Genomic DNA, 18428 nt, shown 5'->3' with positions numbered 1-18428 from the left:
AATACACAGCCTTGACGTACTCCTTTTCCTATTTGGAACTGGTCTGTTGTTCCATGTCCAGTTCTAGCTGTTGCTTCCTGACCTGTATACAGGTTTCTCAAGAGGCAGGTCAGGTGGTCTGGTATTCTCATCTCTTTCAGAATTTTCCACAGTTTATTGTGATCCACACAGTCAAAAGCTTTGGCATAGTCAATAAAGCAGAAATAGATGTTTTTCTGAAACTCTCTTGCTTTTTCTATGATCCAGCAGATGTTGGAAATTTGACCTCTGGTTCCTCTGCCTTTTCTAAAACTAGCTTGAACATCTGGAAGTTCACAGTTCACGTATTGCTGAAGCCTGGCTTGGAGAATTTTGAGCATTACTTTACTAGCGTGTGAGATGAGTGCAATTGTGCAGTAGTTTGAGCATTCTTCTTCATTGCCTTTCTTTGGGATTGGAATGAAAACTGATCTTTTCCAGTCCTGTGGCCACTGCTGAGTCTTCCTAATTTGCAAAAAAACAAATGGCTGTCTGAGGAGGCCTTACAAATAGCTGTGAAAAGAAGAGAAGCGAAAGACAAAGGAGAAAAGTAAAGATATTCCCATTTGAATGCAGAGTTCCAAAGAGTAGCAAGGAGAGATAAGAAAACCTTCCTCAGTGATCAGTGCAAAGAAATAGCAGGAAAACAACAGAATGGGAAAGACTAGAGATCTCTTCAAGAATATTAGAGATACCAAGGGAGCATTTCATGCAAAGATGGGCTCGATAAAGGACAGAAAAGATATGGACCTAACAGTAGCAGAAGATATCAAAAAGAGGTGGCAAGAATACACAGAAGAACTGTACAAAAAAGAGCTTCACAACCGAGATAATCATGATGGTGTGATCACTCACCTAGAGCCAGACATCCTGGAATGTGAAGTCAAGTAGGCCTTAGGAAGCATCACTAGGAACAAAGCTAGAGGAGGTGATGGAATTCCAGTTGAGCTATTTCAAATACTGAAAGATTTTTGCCATATAGCAAAGCAAATCAGCCATAAGTGTGTGTGTGTGTGTGTGTGTGTTTACACCCTCTCTCTCTAGCCTCCCTCCCACCTACCCCCATCCCACCTCTTAGGTCATCACGGAGCACCTGGCTGGATATCCTGTATTCTACAGCAGCTTCCCAGTAGCTGTCTGTTTACTCCTGGTGGTGTATATATGTCAGTGCTACTCTTCTAACCCTCTCCTTCCCCGGCTGTGTCCACAGGCCCATCCTCTATATGTGCATCTCTATTGCTGCCCTGTAAATAGGTATCTTTTTACATTCCATAATCTTGAGACATACATATGATACAGTTACATAAATATTTTCATTTTTAGAGCAATTCTAGATTAAGAACAGAATTAAGAGAAAGTATGGGGATTTCCCATATACCTCCCTCCCCACACCCAGACAAGCATAGCTTTTCCCAGTATCAATATCATTTACCAGAATGGTGCATTTGTTACATTTGGTGTACCTATATTAGTATATCATTGTCGCCCAAAGTCCATAGTTTACCCCGGGGTTCACTGTTGGTGTTGTACATTATTTGGTTTTGAGAAATGTGTAGTAACATGTATCGATCATTATAGTATCATCCACAGGATTTTCACTGCCCTAAAATCTTCGGGGCACATATTCATCCTTTACTCCCACCAACCTATGTCAACCACTTATTTTTGTTTTATATCTATAAGTGTGTGTGTGTGTGTATGTTATATAATTAGAATGATACAGTAGAAGATTTCAGATTGGTTTCTTTCACTTAGTAACATACAGTTAAGAGTCTTCTGTGTTTTTTCATGGCTGTATAGCACATCTGTTTTAAATGCTGAATAATATTCCATTGTCTAGATATACCACAGTTTATTTATCCATTTACCTACTAAAGGACAGCCTGATTATTTCCCAGTTTCAGCAGTTATGGATAAAGTGTTATAAACATTCCTGTGTAGGTCTTTTTATGGACATACACTTTCAACACCTTTGAGTAAATACCTACAAGTGTAATTGCTGAATCATATGGTAAGTATATATTTAATTTTCTAAGAAACCACCAAGCTGTACTATTTTGCATCCCTATGATAAATGAGAGTTCCTGTTGCTCCACTTCCTCATCAGCATTTATTGGTATCAGTGTTCTGGATTTTGGCTATCTCTTATAGTTATATAGTGGCACCTCATTGTTGTTTAGATTTGCATTTTCTTGATGATGTGATGTGAGACATCTTTTCATACACTTATTTGCCATCAGTATTTCTTCTTTGGTAAGGTATACACATAAAGATTTTTAGGTGCTTTGGATGGCTACAGATAAATAAAACACAAAGATGTCTCATAATCAAAACTAATTCCTCAAATATTGATTATAGGGGATGATCTAATCCTTAAGTCTATTGAGTTGGGCTATTATTGTTAATTTCCTCTTTGCCATTTTGTTTCCACTAACCATCCTTAACCTATAAATACACTCAAACTTCTGTCATTAAAAAATATTCCCAGCCCAATAATTTTTCTCCCAAAGCAAGTACTTGGGACAGCAGTTTTCATTGGCTACAGTTACTTCTTAACACACTTTTAATTTATTTTTTACTCTACTGCATTCAGAATTTTGCTCTTCACCCTACTGTAATCACTTCAAGTAAACTATGTAAGAAAAATTGACCAATTATCTAACTTACCATATTGTGTTAGAAACATTTTGTCTTATTATTCATGACTTTTAACTCTGTTGGTCTCTTCCTTTTTCTTGAAACTGTGTGTTCTCTTTTATTCTAAGACTCTGCAATCTCCCTTTCACCCTCTTAATTTTCTGAACCTCGTATGCATTGGCATCTTCTTTTGCTCACCTGTTCACTTCAGTTCAGTCACTCAGTCATGTCTGACTCTTTGCGATCCCATGAATCACAGCACACAAGGCCACCCTGTCCATCACCAACTCCTGGAGTTTACCCAAACTCATGTCCATTGAGTCGGTGATGCCATCAAACCATCTCATCCTCTGTCATCCCCTTCTCCTCCTGGCCTCAATCTTTCCCAGCATCAGGGTCTTTACAAATGAGTCAAAGCTTCACATCAAGTGGCCAAAATATTGGATTTTCAGCTTCAATATCTGTCCTTCCACAAAACACCCAGGACTGATCTCCTTTAGGATGAACTGGTTGGATCTCCTTGCAGTCCAAGGGACTCTCAAGAGTCTTCTCCAACACCACAGTTCAAAAGCATCAATTCTTCAGCGCTCAGCTTTCTTCACAGTCAAACTCTCATATCTATACATGACCATAGGAAAAACAATAGCCTTGCTTAGATGGACCCTTGTTGGCAAAGTAATGTCTCTGCTTTTGAATATGCTATCTAGGTTGGTCATAACTTTCCTTCCAAGGAGTAAACATCTTTTAATTTCATGGCTGCAATCACCATCTGCAGTGATTTTGGGGTCCCCAAAAAATAAAGTCTGACACTGTTTCCACTGTTTCCCCATCTATTTGCCATGAAGTGATGGGACCAGATGCCATGATCTTCGTTTTCTGAATGTTGAGCTTTAAGCCAACTTTTCACTCTCCTCTTTCACTTTCATCAAGAGTCTCTTTAGTTGTTCTTCACTTTTTGCCATAAAGGTGGTGTCATCTGCATATCGGAGGTTAATGATATTTCTCTGAGAAATCTTGATTCCAGCTTGTACTTCCTCCAGCCCAGTGTTTCTCATGATATACTCTGCATATAAGTTAAATAAGCATGGTAACAATATACAGCCTTGACGTACTCCTTTCTCAATTTGGAGCAAGTCTGTTGTTCCATGTCCAGTTCTAACTGTTGCTTCCTGACCTGCATATAGATTTCTCAAGAGGCAGGTCAGGTGGTTTGGTATTCCCATTTCTTTCAGAATTTTCCACAGTTTATTGTGATCCACACTGTCAAAGGCTTTGGCGTAGTCAATAAAGCAAAAGTAGATATTTTTCTGGAATTCTCTTGCTTTTTCGATGATCCAGTGGATGTTGGCAATTGCCAACATCACCTGTTAAATATTAATTTTTCTCATACTCCTTTCTTAGCTTTCTGTTCTTATCACATAGTCTCAATTTCATGGCTTCAAATAGCACATATATCCCAGTCTTCTCTCCTAAAGTCCAAAGTCACCTCACCATCTCATTTTGGGATCTGACAACCTGAGTGTGCCAGAAATACCTGCCTACATCTCCAATCTTGTATCACGCCATACTCTCTTTGGTTGTTAAACTCATGGACTTCCATGATGCTGCCCTGTTCTCATCTTTAATGCTAAAAGTTTTCTCTACTTGAAATTCTCTTTCTTTAGGTCCTCTATTGTGGTTTTCTTATTGCCAGGCTCAAATGTCAATCAGATAAGTATTTTCTGACCATCTGTTCAAAAATAGAATCCCTCCCAGTTACTCTTTTTTATATCATATATTTTATTTTTTATGCCTATGTCACTCTTAGAAAATATCTGATTTATTTGTACACTCAGTTCCTTGTTTGTTTTCATTCTACCTATAGTAGATTGCAAGTGGATCATGAATGTTTTTTCTTTACTGTATCTCCAGCACTAATAATAATACCAGGCAAGTACTGGGCACAAAATAAATATTTGAAGAACAAATCAAATAATAATTTTAGCTCATCTTTGAAAGTCACTTTTATTACTTCATACCTCAGCTTGCTCATTCACCTAGCTTGTTTCTTTATCATGGTGCATCCTCATCTACCCATGCTTCCAAGCAAGGGACTCATAACCCTGTCCCTACCCTTGATGTATCTCAGTAGTCACAAAGCTTGTCAGTTTTACTGTTTAGTATTTCTTCTGTCCATTCCTTCATACCAACTCCTAGTCCTTTCTTTTATGGTAAGACCATCAACTCTCCCTTGGGCTAATGGAATAATATTTTGGCAAGTCTCCTTCCTTTGGTCTTCTAACCCTCCAAATATTCTAAACTATTAGAAATATTATTTTTAAATAAAAACAAGATCTTGATTATTTTATTCTTTCCTATGCCTAAAATCTTTCAAGCCCAGCACCTTTTTGCCAGAATTATAAGATTCAATCCAAGGACATCTAAAGTTCAGCCCTGGCCTGTTTTTCCATCTCTAATTTTAACTATACTAGGGTGTCTCAAGGAGAAGGCAATAGCACCCCACTCCAGTACTCTTGCCTGGAAAATCCCATGGACGGAGGAGCCTGGTGGGCTGCAGTCCATGGGGTCCCTAAGAGTCGGACACGACTGAGTGACTTCACTTTCACTTTTCACTTTCATGCATTGGAGAAGGAAATGGCAACCCACTCCAGTGTTCTTGCCTGGAGAATCCCATGGACGGAGGAGCCTGGTGGGCTGCAGTCCATGGGGTCCCTAAGAGTCGGACACGACTGAGTGACTTCACTTTCACTTTTCACTTTCATGCATTGGAGAAGGAAATGGCAACCCACTCCAGTGTTCTTGCCTGGAGAATCCCAGGGAAGAGGGAACCTGGTGGGCTGCCGTCTATGGGGTCGCACAGAGTCAGACACAACTGAAGCAACTTAGCAGCAGCAGCAGCAGCAGCAGCAGGATGTCTCAAATGGTCCTGATACCCAATGATAACTTCTAAGTTTGTGTATTTCTGATCTTTAAAACATTCGTTGTACACCTTTTACATGAACTGCAAAGTATGTAGAAGAAATTAGGAATAATAAATTTGAAATGAAATTCTGAAATGTTTTATCTGTTATCTTAATCTACTTCATAGATTCTTAATTTATCAGGTGATTCATTAATATATGTTCTATGCTTTAAAGGATGAGTCATGGAACACTCCATAATATCACATATTGATCAATTAGGGCTGCCTCTTAGATCAGTTTGAAGCACAAGAGATCAGGCTGCTTGCCAAGAAGTCTGTTATCAAAATAACTAACTATAAGGCTTTTCTAGGACAGAAGGAGAAAATGTTCACTAAGGTTCGAGAAACAAAGGACTGTAAAAGTTACTAAGAAAGTACTTGTCAACCTAGAAGGGCAGAGAACAAGAAAAGAGAGAAATAAAGAGAGGATCTAATATGTGGATGCATAGACAAATGTAATTCCTCAGTCATAGTATTTTCACTTTGATTTTTTTGTGTTTAAATCAATAGGAAGATTTTATTTTAATTACTGAACAGGTGCTACAAGAGTAACACATTGAACAAACATCTGTGCTGCCTACTTGCTGCTGCTGCTAAGTCGATTCAGTCGTGTCCGACTCTGTGTGACCTCAGAGATGGCAGCCCACCAGGCTCCCCCATCCCTGGGATTCTCCAGGCAAGAACACTGGAGTGGGTTGCCATTTCCTTCTCCAATGCAGGAAAGTGAAAAGTGAAAGTGAAGTTGCTCAGTCGTGTCCGACTCTTAGCGACCCCATGGACTGCAGGCCACCAGGCCCCTCTGTCCATGGGATTTTCCAGGCAAGAGTACTGGAGTGGGTTGCCATTGCTGCCTACTTACAGAAGTTCAAAATATAAAATGTGAGTCATATTTACAGGTACTTCTCATGTACATCATTAAGGATTTCACTTTTCTTGGAAATGTCATGTCTTTTTTATCATTGTATTTGATATACAATGGCAATGATTGGAGTGAAAGTATAAAAGTTGAATTTATTTTTGCTCTAAGATTAACATTGTAAAACATGGCTTATTTATTTCTGGGGTAATTGGCCACTTAAGAAAGTCATTATTTTCTCAACCTTATTTTGAGTAGAATAAATACTGTGTTTAGATGCAGCAAGAAAGGTGTTCTTCCACATTTCAGCTGCCCTTTTCAGGTCCCCTATTCTGGGTGAATACAGAATCCTCCAGATGGCCCTGCTCTGTTTGATGTCTTTTCTTTTTTTATCCAATCTCTTTGAGTTTCTCTCTCTCTCTTCCTCCTCCTTCTCCCTCTCCCTCCCTCTCTTTTTCTCCTAAGGTTCTTTTGTATGGAAAAAACACTCTAGTACCTTGCTTTTCCATCTCACTGTTGAAAAACAAAAGTCACAACTGATTGCTTAGGTGGCTGATTGCCAACAGAATTGTTGCAGCCATGATTTTCCAGAAGCCAGAAAGGGGACATTGCAAAGATGTATTTATTACCTCTAGCAGGCTGTACTATATTCTAGACTTGTTCTCATTATAGAAAATAGCTAAATATTTACTTTGTGTATTGCAATGGTATATTTTTAAAGTTAAAATGATATATTTTTAAAGTTAAAATGTCTATTCCAGATTAGACACCTATATGTAATGACTCTGTTTCCCTAGTACAGATCACTGATAGAAGATGTTGCTTGAGCATTATGAAGTTTCCTAAACATAAATATTTTAGTTTTTATTTCAGGCAAGATTATTTTACCAAATTACCTGGGAGAGGTTCCTTCATAGGAAGAGATATTAAGTGGTTACTGCTGATGCTAAAGAATTGAGTTACCACTTACTGCCAGATCTTCCAGAACAGATCTATTCTTGGCATCAACAATTGGAACTTAGGATTGTCCCATTTAATATCATTTACTTGTACACAACAGACCAGTGACCACAAATCATCCATAATTAGAAATAGAACATTCATAATTACCCCTGCAATGTTATGATTTTTGAGAAAGACATTAATTTGCTTTAATCTATTTATTATTTAGCTTTTCCCTCCCATAATATGACATTGGTTAGACTCATCATATTTCTCTTTTTTGTATTTCTAATGAGTGTTTAATTAAAAATACCCAACTTAAACACAGAAAAGGCTATATATAGTTATGCAAGATATTTTCCTTCATGATATTGAGGGAAACTGGATGATTTTTACTCAAAACACTCAAACTCAGGTTCCTCATGATTTCATTTGTGTTTTAGTGTGCTTTTATTATAGATGTGGTCTTGCCCTTTAACTCTTGCCCTGCACAACTATTGCATATTTTGGTAATTGTTAGAACTAGTTATTCTATAGGTTTATATCAAATTTTTTTTCTGCATTGATGAAAATAGTTGACAGCTATTTTCTGAAACTTTCACATGGTAAAATTATGTCCATGATCTATAGAATAGAAATCTAGAGCCACAAATGCTTATTTTTCAAGTTTTGAATCTCTCTAAATAATAAAAAGAAACATTTTATTCCTTCCCAATGAGTAGAGATATTGGTGGCTGTCCATTTTGCTGAGTTTTTATTAGTTAATAAATATTGATATTTATTATTTTATATTTAATATTTTCATAATATAGACAGTCCTTTCTACTACTTAAGGGATTTTCAAGTAACATGTGTCTATATTGAATTAGCATCTGATTCTTGCAAAGATTATAGCCTTGAACACACTGCTCTCCCAATATTTTTCAAAATTTGCACTGTGTAAAAGATAATTCTTGTAGGGTTGCACAAAACCGTGCATTCTATTCATGCCCTTAGTTAAAGAATATGTCACCTTTGTATCAGGCTAGACTAGAATAGAAATATACATGAATATACACATTTCAGTGCAACATGTACATTTGGTAAGTATTAGTCACCTTTTCTTGGATAAGGCAATGGCACCCCACTCCAGTGCTCTTGCCTGGAAAATCCCATGGACAGAGGAGCCTGGTGGGCTGCAGTCCATGGGGTCGCTAAGAGTCAGACAAGACTGAACGACTTCACTTTCACTTTCATGCTTTGGAGAAGGAAATGGCAACCCACTCCAGTGTTCTTGCCTGGAGAATCCCAGGGACGGGGGAGCCTGGTGGGCTGCCGTCTATGGGGTCGCACAGAGTTGGACACGAGTGAAGTGACTCAGCAGCAGCAGCAGCAGCAGTCACCTTTTCTATAAAATCGGAATATTAATAACTGCCTTTCAGGTTGTTTGTTGTGATAATTGAATGAAATAAATCATGAAATATTAAGTATACTTCTTGGAACAAAGAAAGTACTAAAAAATGCTATTTTTTTTTTTTTTTAATCATGCCTACCTTGTATAAAAAGTATTCAGTTCTGCCCGAGGACAGGAGGAAGGTATCACAAGGGAGTAACACCTAAATCAGAATATGAAGGATGAGTAGGCATTTTCCACAGAGCAAAAAAGATAAAGAAACAATTTGTCCAAAAGCATTTAGATGTGACTAAAAGAAAAAAGAGGCTGAGGGATGGGCCTAGTTATAAAGACAAATGTAGATGAGGTTGAGAGCTTTAGATTTTATTCTGGAAGTGAATGTTATTCAGAATATTAGAGTTCTTTTTAAATTATTTTTGTTTCCTTTAACTATGAGTTTTAGAATTCAGGGAAAATCTAACTAAAGAGTTATCTTAAGTCGTCATTTGTAGTATTGTGAAAACATAAGTGATAAGTCTTAATTTTAGACATCAATTTATTTACTGAGGTAAGTGCAATAATATTGAAGAAAATAAGAATATGTAGAATTCAAAGGATTTTAAGTGCACATGTTTCTTATTTTGAGCAATATTTATCTTGAAGATTTAAGTTTCAGTTGCTCTTCTATAAATTATTTTTAAATGCTTTAAGGAACATTGTTAAAAGAAATTTGTTGTAGGAAGGCAATAAATTGCTCTCTAATATCTGTGTTTTGAAAATTTATATTTGACAGTACTCTCTCAGCAAAACCCAATGAAATTTTTTCTGTTTATGGGATGAATACATTGTGATAGAGTAAAAAAAAAAAGAAAAACTTAAACATCAAAAAGACTTAGATTATCATCCTACCACTGATGAATTTTATGACCTTGACATAATTACAAACCTTTCCTGGATGTCATTTCTTTCTCTAAATAAATTGACTTAATTTTTTCCCTGTGGTGAGGTTGAAGTCCCAGTTTCATTGTCTATTTCCAAATATACAAACATTTTATGAACAAGTCTTATGGATAGAGCACATAGTAGTTTAGATATGAATACAAATACAAAATTTTGTTAACAGGGCTCCACTAAGTACCTTTTTCAAAGATTATATAGGAATAATATTACTATGAAGTTAATAATATAACTATAAAGTTAAAATTGATAGTGATGTGGAAAAAAATGAAATGACTTTTAGAGTTTTAAATTATGTCTATAGGCAGATCTGACAACTGATGTTTTTAGTACATTATGAAAGTCTGGAGACATACTTTTTCATTTATTCATATAATTTACTCCTTTGCAAAAGCATTTACCAAAACATCTCTAGATGATTCACTATATCTGTAATGGTTTCTGACATAGGTAAACATAGAACTATTTTCTCTCATCCATAAACTCAGATGTGACTATGTTTTTTATCAGGAAACCATATTATTGCATCTTGGTAGTAGCAGACACATTTAAATTATTGTCCGGTAGTAACTTAAGAATTGGAAAATACAGTTTAATAGGCAATAGCCTTTCATGATTTGATATCCTCAGTTACTTGAATCAAATTTTCATTGTTCTTAAGGTTAAAAATGTATCTATAAACCACAATTAGCTATAGAGTTAATGGGTGAATTAATAATCACTCTTCAATTAATATGAAAAAGATATGAAAACTAGCAGAATGCTAGCTTTCCTTCAGATGCTTCTTAGAAAGTAATATTTTATAAATAAATGTTTGGGAAATGTTGGATTCAACAAAGGGAAGGAAATTGCGTTTCTTTTGTGTCAGCATCAATCTGCCAGAGGAATCGTAATTTGAGCACTGAGCTCATTTTTGGGGGTTTATCTCAAGGGACTAGAGATATTATAATGGGATGTATTTTGAGAAATATAGCTCTGTTTAAAACATTTTACATAAAGAAAAAATGAAAATGAAAAATAAAAAATGTAGCCCAGTTGACCTCTGCTACTGTGAGAGGAAGATGGGGGTTGTAAGGCCAGATGCTCTTCTGGGAAGGGACTGGACAGCACTGCCACTGCTTCTCATACGTTTACTGTTAGAGCACAGTGACTTAATGTCACTTCCATGACTATTTCACAATCTTTTTTTCCCCTGTGTAAAGGGGAAATCCAAAGTGAAGCCAAAGGAAGATTGAAACTGTTTTAAAAATAAACTAATAGAAATGAGATTGTAGTTTTTATTCAAGTTTATTTGCATGATGGTCTTGAAAAACAGCTAGTTGGAAATTAGGATAGTTGTCCTTTTCTTATGAGGTTGGTCTTGAGAGTGTAGTGTGGAGATTGCTTTCTTCCTGTGTGAATTACTTGTTTCCTTTGAAGAAAAAGATCAACAGAAGGAAATCCCTGAGAGTTTTCAATACAGATGTCTCCAAAAGAGTTATTGCTGCCAAGTTTTTTTCTCCCAATGTGTCACATAATCTTTGTATAATTTATAAATGATAACAAAGCAATCAGGCCACATTCATAAAAGCCCAGTGACACATAATTTAGTGGAATCTGAGGATTAGAATTAATTGTCTCTCTTTGTTCTAAGTTCTAAATCTTAGTAAATGATTCACTGTATGTCATTACAGCTTAATATTTGCATGAAATCACAGTTTAGCTGGCATAATTTAATGGCAATTAAAAAGCTATTTAATCGTCATGCAAATTGGTATGAGGGCCCTTGAGTAAGAAGGGTGTCTGCCTTTTTAATTTAAGTATCTCTAGGCGGACAGTCATATACTTGCAGACACCCATAACATAATTGATAACATTCTTCCTGATCTTGGAAATGTAAGTGAATAATAATTCATGTTTTCCATTATAAATAAGAGAAAAGAGCAACAATATGAATATGTCATCCAGTAGGAAGACACTATTATGATAATGATAATGAATCTTTATCTCCTAGGCATGAGTCTAGGTTGGAGATAAAAAAAAAAAAAATTATGCTTATCCCTGTGCTCTAGTTTATAATCCCTTCAGTATTTGCCTTTCTGAAAGCAGACATGTCTGTAACTCTCTGGAACATGAAATGGCATAAAGCAAGGTATACAGAAACCTTTTAGAAAAACTAACTCCCATTTCTAGGGCTGGCTTTAGGTGGTGCACATATAGGTGTCTGAGCCATACCCATCAGGTTGCTGATAATAGGATCCAACAAGATGAAAAAGGGAAGCATAGCATTTCTTAATATCTCAAACCCGACACCGAATTATATGGATTTAGGAGTGATGTTATGCTTCTCTAACACTGTGGAACAGATCTTGTTACTGAGTCCTCTGTTATCTTTAAGACCACTCCCCACACTTCAGCTGCATTGCTGTTTTTGAAACACATCACTTCTGTACATAGAATCTGTCAGCTTCTTCCTTTTAAATGAAAATATATATATATATATGTATATATACAAACTCATTCCAGTGAGCATAGCAGTATTGCGTTATCCAACCCCTTCCTGTTGCTTAAAACTCACTTCTTGCTTACTCCTTCTACATTCTAGCTACAGTGATCTTCTGTCACTTCCATGACTATTTCACAACCTTTTTTGACTGAAGAACCGTGCATGTTCTATCTCTAAAATCCTTCCTACCCCTCTCTACATCTTCCACACCACCTGCATGAGACCTTCTCAGAAGGTTTATCAGGTTGGCCCCCTGATACTTTTTTTTAGCTCCATTCCTTTTGATTTCTGTAATTGCACTTATTATAATTTGAATTTTATTCTTCTGTTTTTGTGTGTGCATTTGTGTTTATCTAGCCATTCAGCTAAAATATCAATAGCAAGAAAGCAGAAATAACATTTATCAGATTTAGGCTGTAAGCCCAAGATCTAGCAAAATATCTGGCACAGATGGTAGTCATGGAAAACTTATTTAATGAGTGAATGACCATGTCTTGAAATCCAAAAGAAGCCTATGTGAAAACTTGAATTTATTTCTATGCAGAGAATGCCACAGAGAATTATTTTCCTCCTTCTAAGCAAATTGCCGAATTTAAAGAACTGTTTGAATTGCTTAAGACTAACCTTTTAAAATATAGCAGTATTATTTAATGAGTCATTTATGCAATTAATTATTTTTCAAAGTATCTGTCATAGGCACAGTCTCTTACAGAAGGATTCTGTGGCATTTCACAATATAGCAAGCACACAGTGCACTGTCTGGCACGCAGTAGACCTTCAGTTAATAATTGTTCAGTGAATGATATGAAACCAAGGTTTGAAGGACTGAGATGAATATACAAGATTATTGACACAATTTTAAAGAAAAAAATGAATAGTTAAAGATATTATGTACTCTGTGCAGTGTGATCATATGGAAAAATAATGAGAAAAGAGAGCAGATGCTCATCCACCACCCATGACCAATATGGTTTATGCAGACTCTTGATGACAAATAAGAGGATCATGAAAGTCTCTTTATAAGCTTTCAAGGATGCATTTACTTATGCTTAGTAAAGTTTATATAAATAAAATCTAGGTACCATATCTTACCTATATCCCCTTTGATCGCTTCCAAATCCACCTGCCAATGCAGGAGACACAAGAAACGTGGGGTCCATCTCTGGATCAGGAAGATCCCCTGGAGAAGGAAATGGCAACTCACTCCAGTATTCTTGCCTGGACAATTCCATGGACAGACGTGCCTGGCGGGCTAGATTCCAGAGGTTGGCAAAGAGTCAGATGCAATTGAGCACACTCACGCAGCCCTTCCAAATAATGCTTTTGTCCCGTGAAATTGACAGGACCTAAAAAAGTATTTATGTTGCCTCCAGTTTCTGTTCCTATTCCCTTCCTTCCAAACTGTGTGTCCACCCTAAATTTATGGCCATTTATTCTCAGCCTGTGAGAAAAAGATTCTTAGATTTTCAAACGAATGAGAGTTTTAGTTATACATCAAGCATAGTATGAAGACTAAAATACTGAACACAACATATTTTATATATGTATGTTATTTCTTCAAAGTTTTTAAATGAAGATGCAATTATTAAGATGTAATTATACAAAGCCATCATGTAATTTAAAATAATGTTGGGTTATTGTATTTTTTCAGTCAACAAATTTAAGAAGTATAATTACTGTAACTTTTGGTGATCTGTGGCTTTTGATGTTAAATACTGAAATTTATATGCCAAAAGTTAGTATACAGACCATCTTCACCCCTAAGACTCCACTCTTACTAAACTTATGCAGATATTTTTAACCATTTTTCTTTATGGCTTCCATCAGAAGAAAGAGTTCAAACTAATGTAAAATACCAGCACATGTTTATTATTGACGTTTTCAAGTTAGCACTATAATTCATTGTCCTATACATGTACATTTGTTTTTTAATTGCTTTCTCTAGGGCCACCTTCAGCTCCTAGGAATGTGGTTTTTAACATCAATGAAACGGCCCTTATTTTGGAATGGAGCCCACCAAGTGACACAGGAGGGAGAAAAGACCTCACATACAGTGTAATCTGTAAGAAATGTGGCTTAGACACCAGCCAGTGTGAGGACTGTGGTGGAGGACTCCGCTTCATCCCAAGACATACTGGCCTGATCAACAATTCCGTGATAGTACTTGACTTTGTGTCTCACGTGAATTACACCTTTGAAATAGAAGCCATGAATGGAGTTTCTGAGTTGAGTTTTTCTCCCAAGCCATTCACAGCTATTACAGTGATCACGGATCAAGATGGTAAGTTCTACTGCTGTTCTCTCAAAACAGATCTATAATTCCATTTTGATGCTTAATATCCCTGGTGGACCTGTATTCACTGGGGTGCAGTTACACACTCTCTACATTATAGGGGTGATTTACTGATTGTTGTTCTTACTGTTTCCCAAGGTGCAGAAAGATATTTTTGATATTACTTACTAGTATTGCCAATTAGATACAATCCTTGTCTTTAATGGCTATGCATTATGTTTTTCATATAATCCTATGCTGATATATCTTAATAAGCAAGTTCATATAACCTATCAACAAACATCAGACATAAATAAGGTTACTAAATGAATTGAAATTCAGCTGCCCTACTTACGCAACCCTCTCTTTTCCTTGTCAAATAAGGAAATAGTAAGTATTTATACTAATTATAACTCATATCTATATTATAAAAACAGTGCAGCCAACATGCCTAACCATAATTCACTCTTAAAAGGAACAGCAAATATATCCATTAATGTATCTAAATGCTGTTGTTTAGGTGCAGTTTTGTGTAAAAAATAAGCTGTCTTTTAAAAAAAAACTCCAGTTGCTTTCAGCTAAATGGCCCCTTTTAACACTATAGATTTTTACTGCAATATAGTCAGGCATGAAGAGTCCCATGCTTTTTATAAGAGTATATTATCTTTAATCCCCCCATTATGTAATTTTTCACAAAGCATGATACCAGGAAAACTTGAGATTTAAAAATTCCCTTTGAGAAGCATTCATAAATTATGTTGTTACAGAAAGGATCGTCTTATAGCAAAAAGTATTATTTTATGTGAACACATATAGATGAGGATAATTTATACAGATAAAACTATTCTTTTACACTATATTTATTTGCTGAGTCTGCTATAACAAATGCCACAGACTAGGTGGCATAATTATAGTGGAACATCAAAACCAGGAAACTGACATTTGGAAAATCTACAGGGCTCATGTGGCTGTGAAGGAATATCAGGAGTGAGCCTTGTAGTGATAATGGTGGTAGTTACATGAAGTTAGATATATGATAAGTTGCAAAGAGTTGCACTCAATGCATATACATGCGCGCACACACACACACACAGACACACACACACACACATGAGCCCTGTGGATTTTCCAAATGTCAGTTTCTGGTTTTGATATTGCACTATAGTTATGCAAGTAGTTAACATTGGGGGGGGCTGGGTAAAATCTATGTGGGAAGTTGCAGTACACTTTTTTTATCTGGTAAATTTCTACGGCTCTATCATTGTTGCAAAATAAGAAGTTAAAAGAAAAACACTGATAAACCTGTAAAAAATACAGGAAGAAAACTTTAGCATTCTAAAAATATATTTGAAATGGATTTGACTATTTTATTCAAACTAATATAAGTTCACTTTGCTGATGCTCTTCAGAAATACATCTAATAAATAAAGCAAACAAATAGTACTGTAAAATCACCATTTTCGTATTTACTATATAATATTCCCCTTCATGTAACAAATTGTTCTACATCATAGAATTTGCTTTTTGGTTGTTCAAAATGGAATTACTGTTTTCTTTTTTTATTATTATTATTCCTGTAGTATCAACAGAATGGTTTCAGATGTGTCTTCAAGATAAAACAGATTTAGGTCTTCTGTTTTGCTCTACACTAGCACATTAATTCTAAGCCTTTTTTCTGCTACCTGATTAAAAATAACCCAATACAACTGTTCTACCTATAAGGTATAAATAATTAAGCTTGAGAATAAAAACAATCAGTTCACTTCAGTCGCTCAGTTGTGTCCGACTCTTTGCGACCCCATGAATCTCAGCACGCCAGGCCTCCCTGTCCATCACCAACTCCAGGAGTTCACTCAGACTCATGTCCATGAGTCAGGATGCCATCTAGCCATCTCATCCTCTGTTGTTCCCTTCTCCTCCTGCCCCCAACCACTCCCAGCATCAGAGTCCTTTCCAATGAGTCAACTCTTTCCATGAGGTGGCCAAAGTACTGGAGTTTCAGCTTTAGCATCATTCCTTCCAAAGAAATCCCAGGGCTGATTTCCTTGAGAATGGACTGGTTGGATCTCCTCGCAGTCCAAAGGACTCTCAAGAGTCTTCTCCAACACCACAGTTCAAAAGCATCAATTCTTCGGTGCTCAGCTTTCTTCACAGTCCAACTCTCACATCCATACATGACTACTGGAAAAAACATAGCCTTGACTAGAGGGACCTTTGTTGGCAAAGTAATGTCTCTGCTTTTCAATATGCTACCTAGGTTGGTCATAAATTTTCTTCCAAGGAGTAAGCGTCTTTTAATTTCATGGCTGCAGTCACCATCTGCAGTGATTTTGGAGCCCAGAAAAATAAAGTCTGACACTGTTTCCACTGTTTAGGGAAACACACTGTTTCCCCATCTATTTCCCATGAAGTGATGGGACCGGATGCCATGATCTTCATTTTCTATGTTGAGCTTTAAGCCAACTTTTTCACTCTCCACTTTCACATTCATCAGGAGACTTTTTAGTTCCTCTTCACTTTCTGCCATAAGGGTGGTGTCATCTGCATATCTGAGGTGATTGATATTTTCCAGCAATCTTGATTTCAGCTTTTGGTTCTTCCAGCCCACCGTTTCTCATGATATACTCTGCATATAAGTTAAATAAACAGGGTGACAATATACAACCTTGACGTACTGCTTTTCCTATTTGGAACCAGTCTGTTGTTCCATGTCTAGTTCTAACTGTTGCTTCCTGACCTGCATGTAGGTTTCTCAAGAGGCAGGTCAGGTGGTCTGGTATTCCCATCTCTTGAAGAATTTTCCACAGTTTATTGTGATCCACACAGTCAAAGGCTTTGGCATAGTCAATAAAGCAGAAATAGATGTTTTCTGGAACTCTCTTGCTTTTTCCATGATCCAGCAGATGTTGGCAATTTGATCTCTGGTTCCTCTGCCTTTTCTAAAACCAGCTTGAACATCTGGAAGCTCACAGTTCATGTATTGCTGAAGCCTGGCTTGGAGAATTTTGAGCATTACTTTACTAGCGTGTGAGATGAGTGCAACTGTGTCGTAGTTTGAGCATTCTTCTTCATTGCCTTTCTTTGGGATTGGAGTGAAAACTGACCTTTTCCAGTCCTGTGGCCACTGCTGAGTTTTCCAAATTTGCTGACATATTGAGTGCAGCACTTTCACAGCATCATCTTTCAGGATTTGAAATAGCTCAACTGGAATTCCATCACCTCCACTAGCTTTGTTCTTAGTGATGCTTCCTCAGGCCCACTTGACTTCACATTCCAGGATGTCTGGCACTAGGTGAGTGATCACACCATCATGATTATCTTGGTCGTGAAGATCTTTTTTGTATAATTCTTCTGTGTGTTCTTGCCACCTCTTCTTAATATCTTCTGCTTCTGTTAGGTCCATATCTTTTCTGTCCTTTATCGAGCCCAATTTTGCATATTTTGAATATTTGAAATATTCCCTTGGTATGTCTAATTTTCTTGAAGAGATCTCTAGTCTTTCCCATTCTGTTATTTTTATCTATTTCTTTGCATTGATCACTGAGGAAGGCTTTCTTTTCTCTTCTTGCTATTCTTTGGAACTTTGCATTCAGATGCTTATATCTTTCCTTTTCTCCTTTGCTTTTTGCTTCTCTTCTTTTCACAGCTATTTGTAAGGCCTCCCCAGACAGCCATTTTGCTTTTTTGCATTTCTTTTCCATGGGGATGGTCTTGATCCCTGTCTCCTGTACAATGTCATGAACCTCCATCCATAGTTCTTCAGGCACTCTGTCAGATCTAGTCCCTTAAATCTATTTCTCACTTCCCCTGTATAATCATAAGGGATTTGATTTAGGTCACACCTGAATGGCCTAGTGGTTTTCCCTGCTTTCTTCAATTTAAGTCTGAATTTGGCAATAAGGAGCTCATGATCTGAGCAACAGTCAG

The 18428-nt window shown here is 36.7% G+C and overlaps 1 protein-coding gene across 2 annotated transcripts in view; it reads left to right on the top strand.

Moving 5' to 3' along the window:
• The window catches only part of EPHA6 (EPH receptor A6), a 1018858-nt gene that overhangs the window by 443955 nt on the left and 556475 nt on the right, over positions 1 to 18428 (top strand). For both annotated transcript variants that reach the window (XM_010848390.1, XM_010848388.1), the window contains exon 5: positions 14175 to 14510. In XM_010848390.1, the coding sequence (XP_010846692.1) occupies positions 14175 to 14510 (336 nt within the window). The remainder of the gene's footprint in view (positions 1 to 14174; positions 14511 to 18428) is intronic.

The sequence above is a fragment of the Bison bison genome, unplaced genomic scaffold (genome assembly GCF_000754665.1).
Source record: "Bison bison bison isolate TAMUID 2011002044 unplaced genomic scaffold, Bison_UMD1.0 scf7180017864265, whole genome shotgun sequence".
Classification (NCBI taxonomy): domain Eukaryota; kingdom Metazoa; phylum Chordata; class Mammalia; order Artiodactyla; family Bovidae; genus Bison; species Bison bison.
The sequence above is the reverse complement of the archived record's forward strand: the minus strand, read 5'-3'. Positions and strand labels throughout refer to the sequence as shown.